The sequence below is a fragment of the Budorcas taxicolor genome, chromosome 8 (genome assembly GCF_023091745.1).
Source record: "Budorcas taxicolor isolate Tak-1 chromosome 8, Takin1.1, whole genome shotgun sequence".
NCBI classification, from domain to species: Eukaryota; Metazoa; Chordata; class Mammalia; order Artiodactyla; family Bovidae; genus Budorcas; species Budorcas taxicolor.
The window spans coordinates 107,688,398-107,710,432 of NC_068917.1; the positions used below are offsets into that span (position 1 = coordinate 107,688,398).

Genomic DNA, 22,035 nt, shown 5'->3' on the forward strand with positions numbered 1-22,035 from the left:
GGCCCAGGGACACAGGTTACTTTTGCTTTCCTGTTTGATCTGATGCTTCCCCAGTTGATGGTTTAGAGAGAAAGTATGAGAGTGGGGCTATTCCTTGCAGTTTTTAAAATCCAGTTTGCAACAGAAAAGCTAGTTCAGACCATAACATTTTGCCCTGCACAATCTTATTTCAACATAGGTCACAGTAAAGCATTGAATCATTAAAGTCAGGCCAGATCCTAAAGTGTGAGTCTCCTGGTCTCCTTCAACTACTCCATTGTATAGTCTGTATCAGGAAAAATGGCTTTTGTCAGTAGCAAAGTCAGAAATAACAGAACTTCTGAGTGTGTTCTGCTGAACTTCTGAGAGTGTCATGTTTAACACAGTATTTTAAATTTCAGATATGAATATCTGAGCTAAATAGCTTAATGTCACCATGATTTATATGAAGAGGTGGTAATAACGACCAAAATAATATGCTGATAGCATCTGGCACTTGCTCAGCATGCGCTGTGCTGCATTCCAGCCACATGGCTGAGAAATTTACCCTTCGTGGCTGCTACCTCGACGGTGGGTTTCCCCAGAGGCTCAACTGTAAGGAACCTGCCTGTAATGAAGGAGACACAGGAGACAGTTCCAATCCCTGAATCAGGATGATCCCCTGGAGGAGGAAACGGCAACCCACTGCAGTACTCTTGCCTGGAAAATCCCACGGACAGAGGAGCCTGAGGGGCTACAGTCCGCGGGGTTGCAAAGAATCAGACACAAATGAGTGAGTGAACACGCAACACACACTCACTTCCATGGCTCCCTCAACTCCAAATGATCGTGTCTAAACTTTCAGGCAATTATATGAGGTAGTTGATATCATCTTCAGAAACATTTGTTACCAACAGATTTGTATTGAGTATTTATTATGTTCCAGGTGTGATTCTAGGTCCTTGTGACCCATAAAAGTTCGATGAGATAGATATGCCCCCTGTCCTGCTGCTTTTGGTCTTGTGGGGAGAAAAAGTTAGCCACAAAACGCTTCTTTTACAAAGTGATGAGAAGAGGGTTCAGGGGTCTGGAGGGAAGGCATCTGTCTGTGCGATGAGTTTGCAGACTGTCCCAGACCAAGCTCTGAAGTGGGCAAGATGCTGGCATGTTCTGGAAGCTGCAAGAGGAACTGTGTGATTGGTGATGGTGGCGAGAATGATAAAAGTGAGGGTGATGAGGTCGGGAGGAGCCAGATTGACCAGGGATGTTCACATCTCCTCTCTGAGTCCTTTGTCTCTTCCTGGTACCCAAAAGAGAATCCCATGGGTCCTGGGGGAATTGAGATGAGGAAACGGAGTCTAGGAGGGATTCGGTCTTCTCTTTTTCATGGCTGCTTAGCTTACAAGAGCTATGAAGTACAAAATGTCCAAATGGGGATTTTTTTTCCTCTCTCATCAGTATATAAATGTTTATCAGCCTCTTTCCTCCTTCTCCATCCTTCACCTCCCCCACTTCTCCCCCTCTTCCTCTTCTTTTTCTTCTTCTCCATCTCTCTCTATCCATCCTACCTGCATCAGCAACTATGTGCCAGGAGTTTAATTCTAGGCTCATGATATGTGATTGAGTTCTCATACTCATGGCTCCTTTTTCCTCTGAGTTCCCATTCTCACGGATCTTGTTTTCAGGAACTGATGTTGCAAGCTAAGGTAGGGAAAAGGAATATAGACAGAGGAGGACTCTTTTAGATAAGCTGCCTTACACAGAGGATACCTCTGAGCAGAGACATGAATTCCTGAGGAAGAAGTCATCAACCCTGCAGTTAAGAGAGCTTTGTAATTAGCATTATCAAAGTCAAGGGGAAATGTTGCTGTCCTCGTGGAGTAGGTTGACACACACTACATTGCGTGTGTGTGTGTATTGGTCAAATTTTTTCCCAGACCACAGCCAGCAAGGAAAGGTCAGCCTAGGTTGTATAAACAAGGGGGATTTCAGATTAATAAAATTTTTACTCAGTTTGGAGAATCATGGAGGCAGTGTTCATGAAAAGAAGCACTCTAGCCAGATGGAAGTTTGAGTGTATTTGGGCCGTAAAGCAGTGCAGCCTTTGGTGTCCACACATCAGGAATCAGTTACACCTGGAGAGACAATTATGGCATTTTCAGTAGAACATTCTTTTGGCTCATTCACGAGCAGACTTCCATAAAAGAGCGAGGGAGATTAATGAGCCCAGCAACAGCCAATAGGAATTCATGGGAAGACCAAATGCTAATGCTTAATTGCCATCGGGTCTGACAAGTGCACTCTATACCCATAAAAGATGGAAGATTAAGCCATGCTTCACTCTCTCCATTTTATTCTGTTTTTTTTTTTTTTTCTTTTTCCAAACAGAATTACTGTTGCTTGGAAAATTTAACACAGAGTAGAATTCTGCACATGATTAGGATTAGCTGTTATAGTATAAGGTGAATGGTAAAGGACCATTTGTCATGTTGATTTTTTGGAATGTCTAGACATGAATGAAAAATTAAATGGTGTAATTATTCTTTTCATGGTTGTCAAGTAGAGTCATCTATTCAGGATTAAATCTGACAAATCGCAGATCAATTCCACCCATTTTGGGTTTCTTTATGGCTATGGCCAAGATATTTCAGAGGGTGCTATGTGATTTATTGGGTTTTGCGCAATTATTATACAGAGAAGAATGATGTGCCTTTGACTTGTTCTAGAAATTGCCTGTATATCTAACCATACTTCTGTGCATCCATCCAGAAGGTCTTTATGGAATATCATGTATGACAGAGAGATGAGAAAGTCAAGACCTTTGTTCCCAAAATGCTTTCAGGCTACTGACCTAAAAGCAATAGGACATTATCCCCTATAAGTGGAGAACTGAAAGATGGTGGCAGGAATCAGATGCTTTGGCATTGGGGGAAAGGGCCTAATGGAATGAGGGTACTGGGGAGAGTTTCTCATTAACATCAGTGATGATGCTCAACCTGAAGAAGAATGTGTGGGAATCGTGCAGGCCGAGAAGGTGAGAAGTTCTCCAAGAGAAGAAATTCTGAGCCTGTGCACAGGCAAGAGGGTGGAAGAGCAAGACTTACACGGTGAACTGTAGGAAGCTGGCCCAGCTGAAGTCTAGACTGCCTAGGTGGTCAGACACTAAGCGTTGGGATGGCTAGGGGAGGAGTGATCAGCCCTGAGGCTCAGAAGCCTTCATGGGCAAAGTTATGAGAACCAAGTAATGAAGTCTGCGGATTACTAAAGTGAACTTAGATTTGATGCTAGTAGCTATGAGGAAGCATGACCATATTTTAAATTGAAAGTATCTGGCCAGCATCTTAGAATTTTCACTGGCCTCTTATGGAACAATTGTTTTTATATGGGCAATTTTTTGCAAGGATTATCTCAGAGAGTAAGGCCTAGAGTAAATGGTTATAGGTTATGGAGTGTGGAAGCCACTTGATTCTTTGTCTGTTGGTCCTAACGGCATGTATAGCTCTTTCATAGACTATGTCTAGATTAAGTAAATAATCTGAACATGAAATCTTGTAGATAATTTTAAAAGGAAAGGAAAAAAAACTTCAAAAACAAAAAGTTCTTTATTATACTTCTATGACCCATGTTGCCTTGGAAACGTGGCCATGGTCTGATACGGTTTCTTGTTTGGTCTGAAACTCTTTCTGTTTTGCATTTTCCCAGTGCCTGCCCCAGTGCCTGGGGCAGAGAAAGATACTCAGTTAAAGATGCAAAATGTTGGTTTGCTAATGACCGAAACCAAGCTGTGGGAGACCCGTTTGAAAATTTTGTGAATCCCATGTGTGTTGAAGGTGGGAAATACCAGTGACGTAGCAGGTCGCTCACAGCACGAGAGCAACAGCTTAATAGTTACATCTTACTGGGGACCTAGTTGAAGCTATAGCACAGTATCAGGCTCGCCAGTTGTCGGACTTAACCTGGCCCTCCCCTCACTGCTCAGTATTACCACCCCCTTTACAGAGAGGAGTGCTGAGGTCAACCGAGTTCTCGCTCCAGATCACACAGATGAAGAATAGGAGAGCAGGACGTGATTGCGGGTCTACTTCACAACGGTGTCTATGACTTCTCTTTCCTATTGCTATTTCCAAATTTTTCCAGGTGTTTCTTGTGAAAGAGGAAGCACATTTGTTCCCCTGGCCCCAGAGGAGAGAAAGCACACCTGGGGCTCCCCTGCTGGGACAGGGAAGGGCTTGGCAGGACTTTGCGATTGCCTTGGCTCCCAGAAAACAGAAGTGACTTTTCTGCAAGACTGTGCCCACCCTGTCCCTGGAGATGAGACACTGCTGTCAAAAGTAGATAACCATCTCTCAGGGGATCTGTAGAATAATTTCTGCTCTGGCTGGTAGAACAAAATATATTTACTTCTATCTTTACAATCTTGAGATGTTCTTTGGATAGTAACAGCCATTCCTGACATCTGGATAATATTTCACATTAGACAAAACACTTACATGGAGCATCTTTTTTAATCTCAAATGGCCTCCTTTTTGGGAAGAAGTCGCTGCTGCTCAGAGAAATAGCGGGACTTGCCCAAGGATATGTGGAGTGAATTGAAGATGCAGAAGACAGACCTGGATCAAATAATTCCAAAATCAGAGCTCCTTCCTATCTGCATATTGTCTGTACAATGGAGTGAATATTCAGGTCTGTGGGGAAGCATCCTATACTGTAGATCTGGTCAGTCCCTTCCCACCATGAGCATAGGCCACATGCTGAGGCTATTTCTGAGAAAATCTTCCCTTTTTCATGGCTCAATATCCCCAAGGCCTGCACCTCACTCTGGGAACAAAACCTCCTTCAAGGTCTCCCTTAATCATCCTGGTCAGTGTAATAGGTTGCTTCCTGTTCAGCTGCCCCATTTCCATAGTCAATTTATACATCCAGAGATACTAGAGTGTGGATTCTCACTCCCATCATTTCATGTCTAGGTTCTCCTTCCTCCCACATGAGTCCGGGACACAAGTTTAAGTCCAGACTTCACAGCCCAGAGGGGCCACCCCCTGCTCAGCCAGGAGCACGCTGACTCCCAACTGTGGAAAGTTTGCTGAGTCTAAGTGCAAGCAGATGTCTCCAGCTGCTGGATCATACAGTCATGTGAAACCAATCACCCGCTATGCACAAACATGCATCATCAGTCCAAAGTCTGAAGATGCAACCGACTCATCCTGCTTCCCATAAGACAGTGGGTGAATAGGAGTGTGGGGTGTGGGGAAACTGGTCAAGGCAATCCATCTAAGGGCAAAATGTGTAAGGTTCAAAGGCATCCATGCATCCTAGGTCACTTTAGTCATGTCCAACTCTTTGTGACCCTATGGACTGTAGCCTACCAGGTTCCTCTGTCCATGGGATTCTCCAGGCGAGAATACTGGAGTTGGTTGGCATGCCCTCCTCCAGGGGATCTTTCCAACACAGGGACCAAACCCACATCTCTTAGGTCTCCTGCATTGGCAGGTGGGTTCTTTACCACTAGTGCCGCCTGGGGAGTCCTTCAAAACCATAAGGATGGTGAAATTGGATCAAAGGATGTGCTGCTCAAAGTTATAATAGGCACTCTGACTCATCCTGTGATACCATCTGAGCCCTTTCCATACTGTACTCATGGGATAACAAAGGTTTTGGGGTGGGGGTGATGACTTCCTCATGATATTATTGCAATCTAGTGGCCCAGACAGGGCTCTATCAAAGATCAAAACGTCCAGTCCAGGACTCTTTTCATCGCTAAGGCTGCCTGTGCCCTTGGCTTCCTGGTGGGCTTTCCCTGTGCAGTCTCTTCTGTTTTGAATCCTGTTAGCTTTTGGGGTGACTTTTCCTAGCTGAGTAAACCTTTTTAAAGAATGATGATAATTAATGCCAGTTTGGAGAAGGAAATGGCAACCCACTCCAGTGTTCTTGCCTGGAGAATCCCAGAGATGGGGGAGCCTGGTAGGCTGCCATCTCTGGGGTCGCACAGAGTCGGACACGACTGAAGCGACTTAGCAGCAGCAGCAATGAGGGTTAATATTAGCTTAGGCTGGATGTTCTATGTAGTGTGTTATACATAAAAATGTTCAAATACCATGAAATAGACTTTTCCCGCTTCTATTTTGAAAAAGGGGAAATTGATACTCAGGAACAGAAAGTTGCTCAAAGTCACAGAGCCTTTGTAGGTGGTACAGTCTAGACTCCTATCAAGATGAGCCCCAAAGTCTTCCTTTAAAGGAACTGTCAACTGAGAAGTTATTCACAACCTAAAAGTTGAGAGCTGTGTTTTATTTGGCAGGGATTTTTAGGACTTCAAGCCCGAGAGGCAGCATCTCAAGTAACCCTGAGAGAACTGCTCCAAGGAGGTGAGGGGGAAGCGATGATGTATAGGAGTTTTGCAACAAAGGGCAGGTAGTCGGAAACATCAAAAGATTATTGCAAACTAAAGAAAACCAGATACCCTAAGTTAAGGAATTTAGCACTTTTCTATGTATGGGAAGGTGCAAGAGTCTGGGATCACTAAATTCATTCCTTTGATAGGTACCTCAGCTATCTGGGGCCAGTGTCTTGGGTTTTCACATCCTGAGTTCCTTCAGTGCTCACCATAGGGAGTGGCTGCAGTCTGATGGCTGCTAGATGGCAGGTATTCTTTCCTTTCTGAGTTCCCTCAGGGTGGACCAGCTCGCCACCCAGGGTGGCTGCAATCACTGATGACTATGCCATCCTCATTTACTGGTATGGCAGCCGCTTTTCCATTTCTCAGAATCAATATATCATACTGAGGCATTCAGTTGACCAGCCCAGAAAGATGGCTGGGTAATCAACATTCCTACAATTGAAGGGAATTTTTTGAACATCAGTTTTGTGCCTGGCAGTAGAAGTGGCTTCAAAGACGAATATGACACCATTACATCCTTCTGGCAAAACAGTCTAGCGGTGGAGTCAGAAAAAAAACCTCTCAGTAGCTGTTGAAGTCATGGTGAAAGGAATGACTAGTTAGGTACAACTGGAATAGGGTAGAAGGAACACATGTGTTTGCCCAAGTGGTAAGAGATGGTTTGTCAGAGAAAGCGGCACTTTCTCATCTGTCAAATGAGTGAAGATGATATTCAAAGCAGAAGCTGACAATACGTGTAGAGACATTCACAGGACAAATTGTGACTACCTAGGACATGCAGATCACTCAGCACTGCTAGTTTGCTAAAACAGAAACAGGAAGCTTACAATAAGTAGTTTAAGAATGTATAGGTTATTAGGACCTTGAATGTTTTGCTAAGAGGGTTGGAGTTTTCTCTGAGGTCAGTTGGGAATCATGCATAGGTTTTAAGCTAAGAATGACCTGATTGACCTATTATTTAGGATTAAGTGTGATTGCTGGTAATGGAACATTCTAAATTAGTACTGGTTTTAAGGCAGTTGCAGCCTGTATTTCATGTGAAAGTCTGGAGTTAAGTGGTCCAGGACAACTCTAGTGGCTCTTCTCAGGAAATCTAAGTCTTTCCCACATTCCTATATGCGGCCTTTAAATTCATATTCCAAATTCCTAGTCCAAGGGGCAAGTGGGGAACAGTGATATGTAAGAGAGCTATGGGAAGTGTCTTAGTTCATAGGACTACTGTATAGCACAGGGAAGGAAAAGAAGATATGATCTGTTCGTAGGACATGTATTGCGTTTACCTTAAAAGTCCATTGCAATATTCCTTAGGTGCAGACAAACACTGTTTGATTCTACTTATATAAGATACCTGCTGCTTCTGCTGCTAAGTCGCTTCAGTCGTGTCCGACTCTGTGCGACCCCAGAGATGGCAGCCCACCAGGCTCCCCTGTCCCTGGGATTCTCCAGGCAAGAACACTGGAGTGGGTTGCCATTTCCTTCTCCAATGCATGAAAGTGAAAAGTGAAAGTGAAGTCGCTCAGTCATGTCCGACTCTTCGTGACCCCATGGACTGCAGCCCTCCAGGCTCCTCCATCCATGGGATTTTCCAGGCAAGAGCACTGGAGTGGGGTGCCATTGCCTTCTCTGATAAGATACCTAGAATAATCAAATTCTTTGAGTCAGAAAATACATTGGTGGATGCCAGGAGCTGAGGTGTCAAGGGGTGAGGAGGGGGGAATGGGAATTAGTATTTAATGGGGACAGATTTTCAGTTGAGGATGTTGACACATTCGGGAGATGGATGATGGTGAAGGCTGCATAACAATGTGAATACTTACTGCCCCTAAACTGTACAGTTAAATATGGTTAAAATAGAATGCTTTATATTATGTGACTTTTACCACAATAAAAACAAATTTTTAAAGAAAAAAAGGGAAAAAACACTCCAACATATGAATTTTGGATGGACACAAGCGTTCGGACCATAGCAGGAAGACTTTGACACTCTCTTAAAGAAAAGTCTCAGAAGCTTGCACAAGACACTTTGATGTTTATTCCATCCATTAGAAATTAGCCACAGGTTCATATTCAGCTACAAAGAAGATTGAAAAATGTAATCTCTTCATGGACAACCATGGGTCCACATCAAAATCAGATATTGTGTTTCCCTATTAGAACTGGGGGATAGACATTTAGAAAAGTTACCAGTCTATGCCGCAAGCAGATCTGAACTTTAGAGGTAACCTCAATATCCTTGTAGTAGATGGACAGCCTCCCAAATGGCACTAGCGGTAAGGAACCTAAGTGGCAATGCAGGAAACCCAAGAGATGCAGTTTCAGTCCCTGGGTTGGGAAGATCTCTTGGAGAAGATGGACAAGGATGTAAGGCCGTGACCAAATATTTGGGACTAAGGCAGTGGTTGCCATGGAGTTACCTAGGCTTTGCCCTATTAAGCAACTTGGTCTTCCCTTTATTTCTCCACTGTTCAATCAGGGTTACTATACATCTGATTCAGCAACTGAGTTATACTCAGGGTTGGGGAAACGTGTTTGGATATGCAGAATGGACCATAATATGAACTGGTTTGGACCACATCCTTCATTGACTTGAAACGCTGCTCACTGTACTTCCAGTGGATGTATCAGATTTTTCCTTCTGATCGTTTATAAAGCCAGGATAGGGAAGAGGAAGTTTCTATACATATTATTCAGATTAGCAGAGTTAGTACATTTTTATCTATGGATATTCATAGAGTTCGTTGGTTAAGAGCATATGCTTTAGAGGGCTTCCCAGTTGGCTCAGTGGTAAAGAATCTGCATGCCAGTGCAGGAGACATGGGTTTGATCCCTGGATTGGAAAGATCCCCTGGAGCAGGAAATGGCAACACACTACAATATTCTTGCCTGGGATATCCCACGGACAGAGGAGCCTAGTGGGCTATAGTCCACTGGGTTGCAAAAGTTGGACACAACTTGGTGATTAAACAACAACAATATATGCTTTAGAACCAAAAAATATCAATTCAAAACTCTGCCATGGTCGGGATCTCAGGCTGTCTGATTTCAGAGTCAGTCTTCTTAATCACCACGCTGTCTTGCCTCCTTTTGGACGTTTGTTTACTTTTCCCACTTCCCTAAACTTCTTCAAGTGAGATGAGGGAAACAGTCGCAGTAGCCTGGATGAGTATCTCTAGAAGGTGGTGGCAGGAGGATGGACCTAAAGATAAAAGAGGTTAGCCTTGGTCGTGACTGCTCTCCCCTGGCTGCCTTCCTCCATGCAGCCCCTTCAATAATCAACTCCTGTCCCAGCAAAGGGGTCTATGGCCCAGTGAAAGAAAGAGCCCAGCATATGCCCAAACATCATCCCCAAGCCTCGTGCTCTCTCGGTATCTCACTGTTTCTGCTCATGTCTTTATGCCCCCTGCTTTCCTGGCCTCTCTAGTCTATGTATATTAGTCACACCTTATATTAGGCACCCACGTTATATGCATTTGTCTCGTTATCGCAAGATGATTTTTCCTTATATATTTTCAGGCTTTCAAGCCTTTTCGTGAAGGCCTGCCAGTTAATTCTCATAGACTCAGTAGAACATGTTATTGTCTTTGTGGTTTAGGTGCCAAAGACATTAATTATCTCATGATTCCCCTTTATGGGACTTAGGGGCAAGTGACTCATCCCTACTGACTGCTGGGAGAGCCTTGGGCCTGAATGCACTGGACTCTAGAGAAAAAGCCTGGTTTTCTTCGAGGATTTAAAGCACAAGTCTGAGATGGGAACCCCTACTGCTTTCTGGGCTGTAGGGTGATCATTCTTCTGCTTGTGGTTCTGAGGCTATTTGCTTACCAAGTACTGGTCTTCTGACCCATTGGAGAACCTCACCAAAGGTCTGCAAGACAGGATCAAGAGAGTTTTTTTTTTTTTTTTTAAACCCAGAATCCCTCTCCATTGCTCCCATACCTGGTATAACAGAATTAGATTCAAGAAGCATTTGCTGAAGATCACACTGCATGAACTTTCCATTGATACATCTGGTTTTCCTTTTGAAAAGAGCCCTCAAACCTCATAAAACCAAAATCTTTTGAATCAAACCACAAATTCTTTATAGCTAACCTCAGCGAAACTCCCTCTCCATCTGTGTATATAGTCCCTCTAACCCCATTTCTCCTCTCTTCCGTCTTCATTAACTTAGCTGGAGCCAAGCTCACAAGAATAAATCTTTTTTTTTTAAATTGACTTCATATAAATAAAAATTACAGGTTGTTTTTTCTGTCTGAGACCTTTGATTTACAATAGACACCATTTATTGAGCCCTAACAATGTGCCAAGTGCTTTACATAGTATCACATTTAATCCTACAACAGTGTTGCAAGGTAGGTGGTATTTTTCCAGTCTTTCCAATGAGGAAAAAGAAACAAAGAGAAGTCAAATAGCATGTCTTGCTCCTGCTAAGTGGTGGATTTAGTAAATTGAATCCTGTCGGTCATCTCTAATGCCCTCAGTTCTCATGCTTGTCTCTATACATAATACATACCTAAACTTAATTTTCAAATGTGATCTGCTGTTTAAAAAATAACTGCTGGTTGACCCCAGACAATCGTTATCCTACTTATTAGCTCTGCTGTGATGATAATTCTTGCTATTACTAAAAATATCGGCCACTGTTCTCTGAGTAATCACTTACTGTAACTTGAGTTCTTGCAACAGTCTTCTGAGGCAAATGTTGATATCAGTGTTTATAAACTGAAATGCAAAAAGGCATGTTAACCTACCCAAGGTCACAAGCAATCAATTAATTGGAATTGCAATTTTTATTTTATTTTATTTTTTTATACAGTTTTTTATTTTTTTAATTTTAAAATCTTTAATTCTTACATTAATTTTTATTAGAGGATAGTTGATTCAAAATGTTGTGTTAGTTTCTGCAGTATAGCGATGTGAATCAGTGACACATATATCCACTCTTTTTAGATTGTTTTCCCTATTCTTCTTTACAGAGGTCATTACAGAGTATTGAGGAGAGTTTGCAGGTCCTTACAGAGTATTGAGTAGAGTTCCCTGTGTTGTATAGTAGGTTCTTTTCAGTTATCCATTTAATATATGCTGCTGCTGCTGCTGCTGCTAAGTCGCTTCAGTCGTGTCCGACTCTGTGCAACCCCATAGACGGCAGCCCACCAGGCTCCCCACCGTCCCTGGGATTCTCCAGGCAAGAACACTGGAGTGGGTTGCCACTTCCTTCTCGAATGCATGAAAGTGAAGAGTGAAAGTGAAGTCGCTCAGTCGTGTCCGACTCTTAGCGACCCCACGGAGTACAGCCCACCAGGCTCCTCCGTCCATGGGATCCTCCAGGCAAGAGTACTGGAGCGGGGTGCCATCGCCTTCTCTGCATTTAATATAGAGTAGTGCACAGATGCCAGTCCCTGACAGAAAACCTCTATATATGCCGACACCTTTGACACATTTTATCCAGTTAACTCGTTTAGGTCCCGCAACACTTTTGTAAGGTCACTTGCACTACCGTTTGCATTGCACAAGTGGGGAAACTGAGGCAAAGAGAAATGAACTTACTTTCTAAAGCCACACAGCTAGTCAGTGGTGTAGTCAGTGTAGTCAGTGGCCCTGAGTCAGTTCATCTCTGCTTCCTAACTCAGGGCTCGTAGCCACCTCTTGCCGCCTGACTGATTTCAGAACCTCTGTGCTCTGGACAGGTGTCTATGTGAATGGATTTAAAACTATATTACTCGTCCAATTCTTTTAGTCTCTGGTGACCTCATTGTGTCAAAAGGACAGGGGGAGATGCATGTCATGTCAGTGGCAATCATAGTTACTGGCATGGATCTGCACTGATGTCGGGGCATTTGAACTGAATGTTAATGACACACAAAGGTGACCCGTAAGAAAAATACTGCTCTATCGGAAAGCTGGAGCTAAACAGGAGAAGTCATGACAGACTGTGGCTGATTCCCCTCCCATCAGACTCTTCTATAAGCAGTGTTCATATAGGCAAAGCTTACCTAAAGGCTGAACAAATCACACTGGAATCTTCTGGAATGTGGGAAAGGGATGGGTGGGGGGGCAGGAAGTAAGTATTGGGTATGAGTGGGGATGTAGGTAGGTGGCTCAACAGGAAGATGGAACATGAACTAGAACAAAGGGAAAGTTGATGTCAGCCAGGAATAAAGGACCAGGAACGGAAGAAAAAGCAGAGGGATTTTCTTTAATCGCAGACACAGAAATAGAGAAGCCAGCATCTTTCAGAATCCCAAGTGGAAAGCTGGGCTCTGGCTAGGTATTACCCTGCTTTTGATTCTTGAACTTTTTCCTCCCAAGTCTTCTCAACTATAGGGACAAGCATATAGCATAGCCTAAAGTGGACCTGTCCATTGGAAATTAATTAAACACCAGTCAGAGAGAGATGAATTACATGTAGGCTTTTTAAATATGAAATACTTGCTTAGATTGGTGTTCATCTAAATTTCTTAAATTTTATTCAGTGAAAATGATGCCCAATATTTATTATGAGATGAGTATTCCCAGGAATGATGTTTTACAAAGCATCTTCCTATTCTGGATTTATGGGAAGATACCCTCCAGCAATGGAGAGGCTCAGGGGAAAGAAGTTTGAAGGAGACGAATATTTGTTTGTGACCTATGTTGCATTTGGCACTGTATTGTGTTGTTCATATACCATCTCATTTAATAATCTTAACAGACATGCACAGTATTTTTTTTTTTTTTTGTCTCCAAATCATGTTTGACTCCTTGCAAGCCCATGGACTGTGTAACTCACCAGGCTCTTCTGCCCATGAAATTTTCCAAGTGAGAATACTGGAGTGGGTTGCCATTTCATTACTATTATTTTTAAAATTTTTATTGAAGTATAGTTGATTTACAATGTTGTGTTAGTTTCAGGTGTATAGCAAAGTAAATATATTGTATGAACACATATATCCATTCTTTTTAAAATTCTTTTCCCATATAGGTCATTATAGAGTACTGAGTAGAATTCCTTGTGTTGCACAACAGGTTTTTATCGGTTATCTACTTTATATATAGTAGTATGCATGTGTCAATTCCAATCTTCTAATTTATCCCCCCTACCTTACTCCCTGGTAACCATAAGATCATTTTCTCCATCTGGAGCTCTATTTCTATTTCGTAGACAAGTTCATCTGTACCTCTTTTCTTAGATTCCACTTATAGTTGAATCATATATTTGTCTTTGTCTGTCTGACTTGCATCCTGGTTATTGTTAATCCCAATATTGCAAAGAAACCGACCCAGAAGGGTGAGTTAAATTACACAAGGTCAGGTGACTGGAACATGTAGGAGCTGGAATTTGACACACAGTCTGTCTGACTCCAAAGCATGTTCATTCACCAGATCATTCAACACTGCTTTTCAGGGTAAAACAGAGACTCGTCATTATTAACTTAGATTCTTGCAGACAGTTAGGTCAGGAGACTCATGTTCTCCCAAGGGAACAATCAAATCAAACTAAAACCATGAATTTCAGTCTTCTAATTTGGAACATCAAACTTTTTGAGTCCCATGTTATGACCTTTGTAACATGTAGAGTATGGGCCATCTTGTGTTCTCATTGGGGACCTCTGTCTCCTTCTGGGTTAGAAAGTAAATTATTTATGAAGGAAGCATTCATTTTTGTGAGAAAATAGATCACATATTATAATTTGATATGCTGTGCATATCATTCATGTCAAATATTTTGTTTGTTTTCAGCTAGAGATCAAACTAGTCAATCCTAAAGGAAATCAACCCTGAATATTCATTGGAAGAACTGATGCTGAAGCTGAAACTCCAATACTTTGGCCACTTGATGTGAAGAACTGACTCACTGGAAAAGACCCTGATGCTGGGATAGATTGAAGGCAGGAGAAGGGGATGACGGAGAATGAGTTGGTTGGATGGCATCACTGACTCCATGGACATGAGTTTGAGCAAGCTCCAGGAGTTGGTGATGGACAGGGTAGCCTGGCATGCTGCAGTCCATGGGGTCACAGAGTTGGACATGACTGAGTGACTGAACTGAACTGAACTGGAAACATTTCCCTGATTCTCTGCTCATCCCACACCCTTGCCATGAGATGCTGCCACCCTTTCATCAAGAGGTAGTCTCTTTTCCCATGCTTTGAATCCAGCTTCCTCCTGTTTCTAGATTCATCCAATAGAATGGGACAAAAATTATGATTCTAGTCTGAGTCTAGGCTGTAAGAAGATTTGTTTCAACATGCTCCTGTTTCTCTTGCTTAGTTGTGCGTCCCTGTCAGGCCATGGGAACAGAAGTGGGCTAGCGTGTAGCTCACCATGTTCTCATGAAGGGGCCAGGCAGCGGCCACAAGAGCCACCCAGCCATACCTGCCTACATTGCTGATCTGCAGAACTGAGAGCTCAAGAAATGGCTGTTGCTTTAAGCCACAAATTTTGGAGTGGTTTGTTTTGCAGCAGCAGGTAGCTGACATCCATTTACTAAAATCTGATGGAATGCCAGCCCCGTGGCATGCTACGGGGACCTAGAGATCACTCAGGCACCGTCCCCGTTCTCCAGGGGCAGCCAGCTCTCCAAATGGAAAATCAGCCATGTAAACAGATAATCAGCAACTGGCAAGTTACATGATGAATCAAAGTCACTTGTGAAATACTTTTAGTGAGAATAGTTCTGCTTGCTCTGTAAAGAAGGCATCATTCTAAACACTGAAATACTAGTTATTTCCAGGACTTCCTGTGACAGTGTCATCCAAACCTCAGACTGCATCAGCGGTCACTCGGTGAGGAGCCTTGAGGATTACTCACATGCTATTTATGTCTATTATAGGAGCCCCACTGAATAACCTCAGATGGGAGTAAGGAGCTGGGGGCCAGAACTTTTTGGAACAACTAGTTGAAAGAGGTATTATCCTGTGTTTAAATGTGGAACTGTTATATATTTGGTGGGTACCAAGAAAAAATTTCAACTCCTTGGACATTTAATGATCGAAAATTTTAATAGAGCTGTAGGTCCCAGAAATCATGGACTCCTCGACTATCTCTGACTTTTGAGAGAAAATGAAGGCTATGGAGGGCTAAGACAGAAAGTCAGGACAACTCTGTTTGGAGTAAACTCTTTAAGCTGAATGCAAGTGGCCCAGAGCAACAGTCAGTCCCTTTCGTCCACAGAGAGAACGGTGGTTTCCTGCCACCCTGGGCATCGCAGTGGAATAGATCTCAGTCGGCTGTTGCATTACACATGGCCAAAGACATAGCTGGGTGGACTGTCGAGAATGCTTTCTGTAAATGTAGTAACTAATTCAATATTTGTATGCAAACAAGAGAGGAAGTGGGATCATTCTTTCCTCTTGCTTTTCTTTGCTATTAACCTCAATCACATAACTCTTACTTTAATTTTCCTCCTCTAGAAAGAACATCTAACAGAAACCACATGTGAAAATTAAATAAAAGCAGAATTGAGTGAGAGCTGAATCTGTGATATATATGTGTGTGTGTGTGTATATATATCTATGTATATATATATATATATATGGAATTCCTCTATTGAGAAGGTGTATGAAAGCATCTTAGAGACACAGTTTTATCACCTGTATGATTTTATGATGATGGAAAGATTCTCTCCAGGGGTTAGCATGGGGCTGTGGGCTTCTAGGGATGGTCTAAGACAACAGATGTGAAAAATGGAAGCCTCTCTACTAAATCACTTTGTAGTCTCAGGACCTTTGTTCTTACTGCTCTCTCTGCTTTGGTATCCCTTCCTTTCCTCTAGAGATGTCTGTTGGTACATCTTTCAATTCATAATGACCTCTGCTCAAACATGACCTCCTTTCCCTGGTGGCTCAGATGGTAAAGAATCTGCCTTCAATGCAGGGGACCTGGGTTTGACCCCTGGGTTGGGTAGACCCCCTGGAGAAGGGAGTGGATACCCACTCCAGTATTCTTCTCTGTAGAATTCCATGGACAGAGGAGCCTGGCGGGCTACAGTCCGTGGGGTTACAAAGAGTCAGACATGACTGAGCAACTAACACTTTCATTTTTAGAAGGACTTACCTTGATTATCTCATCCAAAAATAGCCATCCTATACTCTTTATCATCTCATCCTGGTTCATTTTTACTTTGGAGCACTTTTCTGACTTTGTCTCATATACAGTAAGTCCCGTACCTATGAACCTTCAAGTTACAAACTTTCAAAAATCTGAATGTGTGTGCTAGGCCTATATGCCAGCTGTTGTACTATACTGCTCTAGTTTTCAAGATACTGTACTATAAGATTAAAAATGGTTTCATTATTTTTGTTTGTTTGTTTTTTATGTATGTATTATTTTGTGGAAAGTATTGAAATGGAGCAGAACCCTATGGTCCTTGCCTCCCATGTACTCTGCCTACCTTTTGTCTGTGGAAAACTCTAGTCAAAGAATAAGTTTCATCAGAGAAGTGAGAATATGTAGAAACAAAGGAAGGCAGTCAAAGAAGACTAAATAATCATAATGTGCTCACTAAGCACAGTCAAGGACCTTTGGTTCTGTAGATGATATTCTGAGCCACATCCTGTGGGCTGTCTTACAGACACTAAAACGCCAGGGTGAAGAAGTTAACTGCATGATGGCCAGACCGTACCCATGATGTAAGTTGCCACAATTCGTAGAGTTGGCCTCAAAGAAATGGGAACAAATGGACCCTGGAACTGAAGATTGCTGCTGCTGCTGCTGCTAAGTCGCTTCAGTCGTGTCCGGCTCTGTGCGACCCCATAGACAGCAGCCCACCAGGCTCCCCCGTCCCTGGGATTCTCCAGGCAAGAACACTGGAGTGGGTTGCCATTGCCTTCTCCAATGCATGAAAGTGAAAAGTGAAAGTGAAGTCGCTCAGTCGTGTCCGACTCTCAGTGACCCCATGGACTGCAGCCCACCAGGCTCCTCCATCCATAGGATTTTGCAGGCAAGAGTCCATTGCCTTCTCCAGAACTAAAGATTAAGTGCACCTAAAACAACCAAGATGATGCTGGACAGGCCACCAATGCCAATTTGAAAGTGAGTGTCAGAGTCGGTTGTGCTGTTTCTACATGTTCCACCCCCCCTCCTCCCGCCTCATTTTGTCTATGAAAGCTCTTGCCCCACTGGTTGCCAGTCAGGGAGGAGTCAGCCTTTGGACAAATGTCCATCACCCTCTCCCAGGCCCCCGGTTGCCATCATCTGAAACAAAGCAAACTTTCCTTTCCACCAACATGGCCTGCTTTTTAGCTTTTGAGTGATTGTTTCTACCATGGTCCTTTGTGAGCAACCAGACCTCACACACTCTTTCAGTAACAGTACTAGAAACCTATTGTGGTACAGTACTATGGGCTTCCCTGAGAGCTCAGCTGGTAAAGAATTCATCTGCAATGCCGGAGATCTGGGTTTGATCCCTGGGTTGGGAAGATCCTCTGGAGAAAGACATGGCGACTCACTCCAGTATTCTTGCCTGGAGAATACCCATGGACAGAGGAGCCTGGTGGGCTAGAGTCCATGGGGTCGCAAAGAGTCAGACATGGCAGAGCAGCTAAGCACAACACAGCACAGAACTCTATAACCCATTGTGTTTGCTGGGTATCTAGGCTAACTTTGTTGAACTTAGGAACAAATTGGACTTAAGAACACGCTCTCAGAATGGAACTCACTCGTATGTAGAGGGCTTACTATAGTTAGATGTTGATTTGTTAATTGACCATCTCTTTCAGTAAAATGCCAGCCACATGGGTTTTGTTAACCTTTATATCCCCAGCACCTGTATTAGTACCTGTTAAGAAGTGAACACTCAAAATAGACATTCATTAGGTAAATGAATAAGTTAACAAAAGTGCAAGTTTATCTTTAGATTGAAAATCATAGGCAACGAGTGGGCGTTCTATAACTGTTGGCAGAATTCACAGGCGTGCGTGCTCCTGCATGAGCAGGTATCACATAGAGCAAGCAGCGTCTCCCTGGCTTCACACCCCTGCACATTGTGTAAGGAGTATCCAGACGCTTTCTCTTTCCAGCATGACGTAATGCAGAATGAGAAGACCTGCAGAGCGTGCTGCTCACAGACCAGACAGATGATCTCATCCCCTTCTTGGGCATTCCCAGGCTTTGCTGTTCAAAAAGAAATAAATAAAACCTGCAACGTTCAGTTCACAGGTGGTTGTTTCGGCTGTGGTCCTGTGTTGGCAAAATCCTGAAGCTCAGCTCTAAGCTCTCTGGTGGCCAAGGGGGAGAGAAGTCATGTCGGATATTGTCTGGGCTCTTCCTCCAGCCAAATGGAATGGATTTAGCCTGAGAAACTAGGACATTCAGGGGGAGAAATGCATTTTAGCATCAGCCACAGGGGACAGGCTGTGAGTAACTAACTGGGGGTGCTGGGAGAGTTTAAAACACAAAGTAAGCAAAGTATTTCATTGACACCAGAAACCCGAGGTTGTTCTTGGGATGGTTTCAAAGGTTTAGGGCCTGAAGAAAGAATGCACTCAATTTTTCTTACATGGCTCACTTTCATATAAAAATTCCTTTGGTTTTGATGTCTGTGTATATATTAAAATAATTCATGATTTATAGATGATTATTGCACTACAGTTTGTGATACCTTTCTTGGTCTATCTTTTAATTTTTTAAAAAAATATATTTCTTTGTTTTAGGAAAGTGTAAGTCAAATTTTGCCCCTGTGAAGTTTTTCTTTTTAATTGAGGTAACGTTGGTTTATACCCTTCTATGTGTTATGCGTCATTGTGTTTCTACGTCTGCATACACTTACAGGGCGCTCACCACCCGAGTTTAGTTTCCCTCCATCACGGTGCAGTTGATCCCCTTCGCTCAGTTCCCTTTCACTCACTTCATTCACTCTCCCTGCCCTTTCCTGTCTGGTAACTGCTACTCTGTTCTAACTACGTGTTTGTTTTTGTTTGGGTTGGTTGGTTTATTGTTTGTTTTTTACATTCCACATCAGAATGAAATCGTATTGCATGCAGTGCCGTTTAGCACACGGATTGTCACCAAAACCCTGAAAGTGAGGGCTGTACGATTATTCCCATTTACAACTGAGGAAGCTAAGGTTCTGAAGAGATGGTGAACTGACCATGCTCACACCGCCAGAGTGCAAGGGAACTGGTCATGGAACCCAAACCTGGCTTTCCGGTTACCGTAAGTGCAAACTCATCCAGCGAAAAGTTCAAGACTTTAAGGGAATCTCTGTTTGCCCATCACAATGTCTGTCTTCCTAAAGTTTCCCTGGCAGCTACCCTATTTTAGACCCTAGTCTGGGGCAGTTTTGGGCAGACAAGTCTGTGTACAAACCAAACTGAAGTCCACCTAGATATCCCGTGAACAATGACCATATCCAAATGGAGCTGTCAGTTCTGCCCCCAAAACTGGCCGCCCCCCCCACCCCCACCTTTGCTGTCCTCTTCCTTCCAATCTCTACCCAGCAATTGGTATCACCAGTTGCTCAAGTCCTAAGAAGTCATCCCTGGTTCCTCCCTTGCTGTAACCACTTTCTCCAACCAATCCATGATCAAATCTTCCGATTTTCATTTCCAAACTTTGTCCTGGCTCTATCCTCTCTTCTTCATCTTTATTGCCAACATCTTAGTTCAAGGAGGCCCAAGATGGCGGCACACTGAGGGCGTAACATCTGCCTTTCTAGGATCTTCGCGCAGCCGGTGGTTAAGACTCTGGGGTTGTAGAGGTCCACACTATACTAGTCGTCTGGCAGGAACTTTGACTTCAGAGATGGCTCTGAGTAAATCAGTGGATGCAAGAAAGAGATACAAGGGCAAACCTCCTGACTTTGCATATCTGGCAACCAAATATCCAGATTTTAAGCAGCAAGTTCAGATAAATCTGCATGGAGGAGTTAGTCTTAATTTTAAAGACCCTGAAGCAGTCAGAGCTCTGACTTGTACTCTGCTAAGGGAAGATTTTGGACTTTCTATCGATATTCCACTGGAGAGACTGATTCCTACAGTTCCCTTGAGACTCAACTATATTCATTGGGTTAGAAGGTCTGATCGGTCATCAGAACTCTGACAAAAGTACCCTCCGAAGAGGAATTGACATAGGTGCTGGGGAATCCTGCATCTATCCTTTACTTGGAACAACCTTAAATGGCTGGTATTTCCTTGCAACAGAGGTAAATGATATGTGCTTCAACTACGCAAAGAAGAATGTGGAGCAGAATAACTTATCTGATCCTATAAAAGCAGTTAAAGTGTCACAGAAGACACTCCTGATGGGTACTCTTAAAGAAGAATCTCAGATAATTTATGACTTTTGCATGTGCAACCCTCCCTTTTTTGCCAATCAGTTGGAAGCCGAGGGAGTAAATTCTCAAAATCCTCGAAGACCCCCACCCAGTTCTGTAAATACAGGAGGAATCACAGAGATCATGGCAGAAGGAGGTGAATTAGAGTTTGTTAAAAGGATCATCCATGACAGTTTACAGCTTGAAAAAAGATTAAGATGGTATAGCTGTATGCTGGGAAAGAAATGCAGCCTGGCTTCTCTGAAGGAAGAACTTCACACACAAAGGGTTCCTAAAGTCACCTATACTGAATTCTGCCAGGGTCGGACAACGAGATGGGCTTTGGCTTGGAGTTTTTATGATGACGTAACAGTACCATCACCACCCAGTAAGCGAAGAAAACTAGGGAGGCCAAGGAAGCCCATTACGTTTGTAGCCCTGGGGTCTGTGATGGAAGAACTAGCCCTCAAAGCGTCATCTCTGGGCCCTGAGCCAGTGGAAGGCATCGTGGTTGTGACAACATGGATTGAAAAAGTCCTCACTGACCTAAAGGTCCAGCATAAACAAGTTCCCTGTGGAAAGGAGGAAATGAGTCTTTTCCTAACGGCCATAGAAAACTCCTGGATTCACTTAAGGAGGAAGAAAAGAGGCCGAGTGAGACAGCTGAGAGAAGGGCCCCTAGCGCCCAAGGATGTGGTCGAAGTCTTGGAAGAGGAAATGTCTCCCCCAGAGTCTGGCAGGAGCCAGGATGTTGCCCAGGGCCCCCAGGAGAGTGCCCTGGGGGGCCCTGCTCCACCTGAAGGTGAGTCTGCCACTGTGGGGGGCCATGGCCCCAGCCAGGACTCGCTTTCCCAGGAGGAAAACCCAGAACCCACGGAGGATGAAATGAGTGAGAAAAAGGGGGACATGGAGGTTCTGGAAGGTTGTAAAGGCTCTAGTAATGGAGCCCAGGACCACAAGTCTCCTGAGCCCTTCAGCAGCCCAGTGTCTGAAAAAGGGAACCATCTCCAAGGAGTGGCTGGACATTACTTATTCAAGTGTCTGATAAATGTTAAGAAGGAGGTAGATGATGCCTTAGTTGAAACGCACTGGGTTGAGGGCCAGAACAGGGATTTGATGAACTTGTACTTATATACATAACCAAATTTTCAGGCTTGTTGCTAGTTAACTCCAAAATTCTCGCACAGTTGGGAAAGTTCTATAAAGCAGCTTGCTTTGAAGAGTGGCCTGTGGCGGGGGAGGGCAAGCTGAATTCCATCACTAGCCCACTAATAACATTATGTGGAATTGTCTTAAAAAACCAACAAAGGAGTCCATTTTTAAACACCTGCCTCCTTTAAAAAAAAAAAAAAGAATTACAGGGCATTGTAGCATGGTAGTTCAGAGAAAGAATTGTGGTGATCAGCATCAACAAAATGCCATCGGTAAACTCATAAGGGATTTAAACCTG

General features: G+C 43.4%; 1 protein-coding gene across 1 annotated transcript; it reads left to right on the forward strand.

Moving 5' to 3' along the window:
• Nucleotides 1-20,074: 20,074 nt before the first annotated feature.
• On the forward strand, nucleotides 20,075-21,753 carry LOC128052858 (RNA N6-adenosine-methyltransferase METTL16-like). Its single transcript, XM_052645422.1, is given in 3 exon segments — nucleotides 20,075-20,341; nucleotides 20,343-21,706; nucleotides 21,708-21,753. Coding segments are annotated over 3 exon segments (1,677 nt in total).
• Nucleotides 21,754-22,035: the final 282 nt, after the last annotated feature.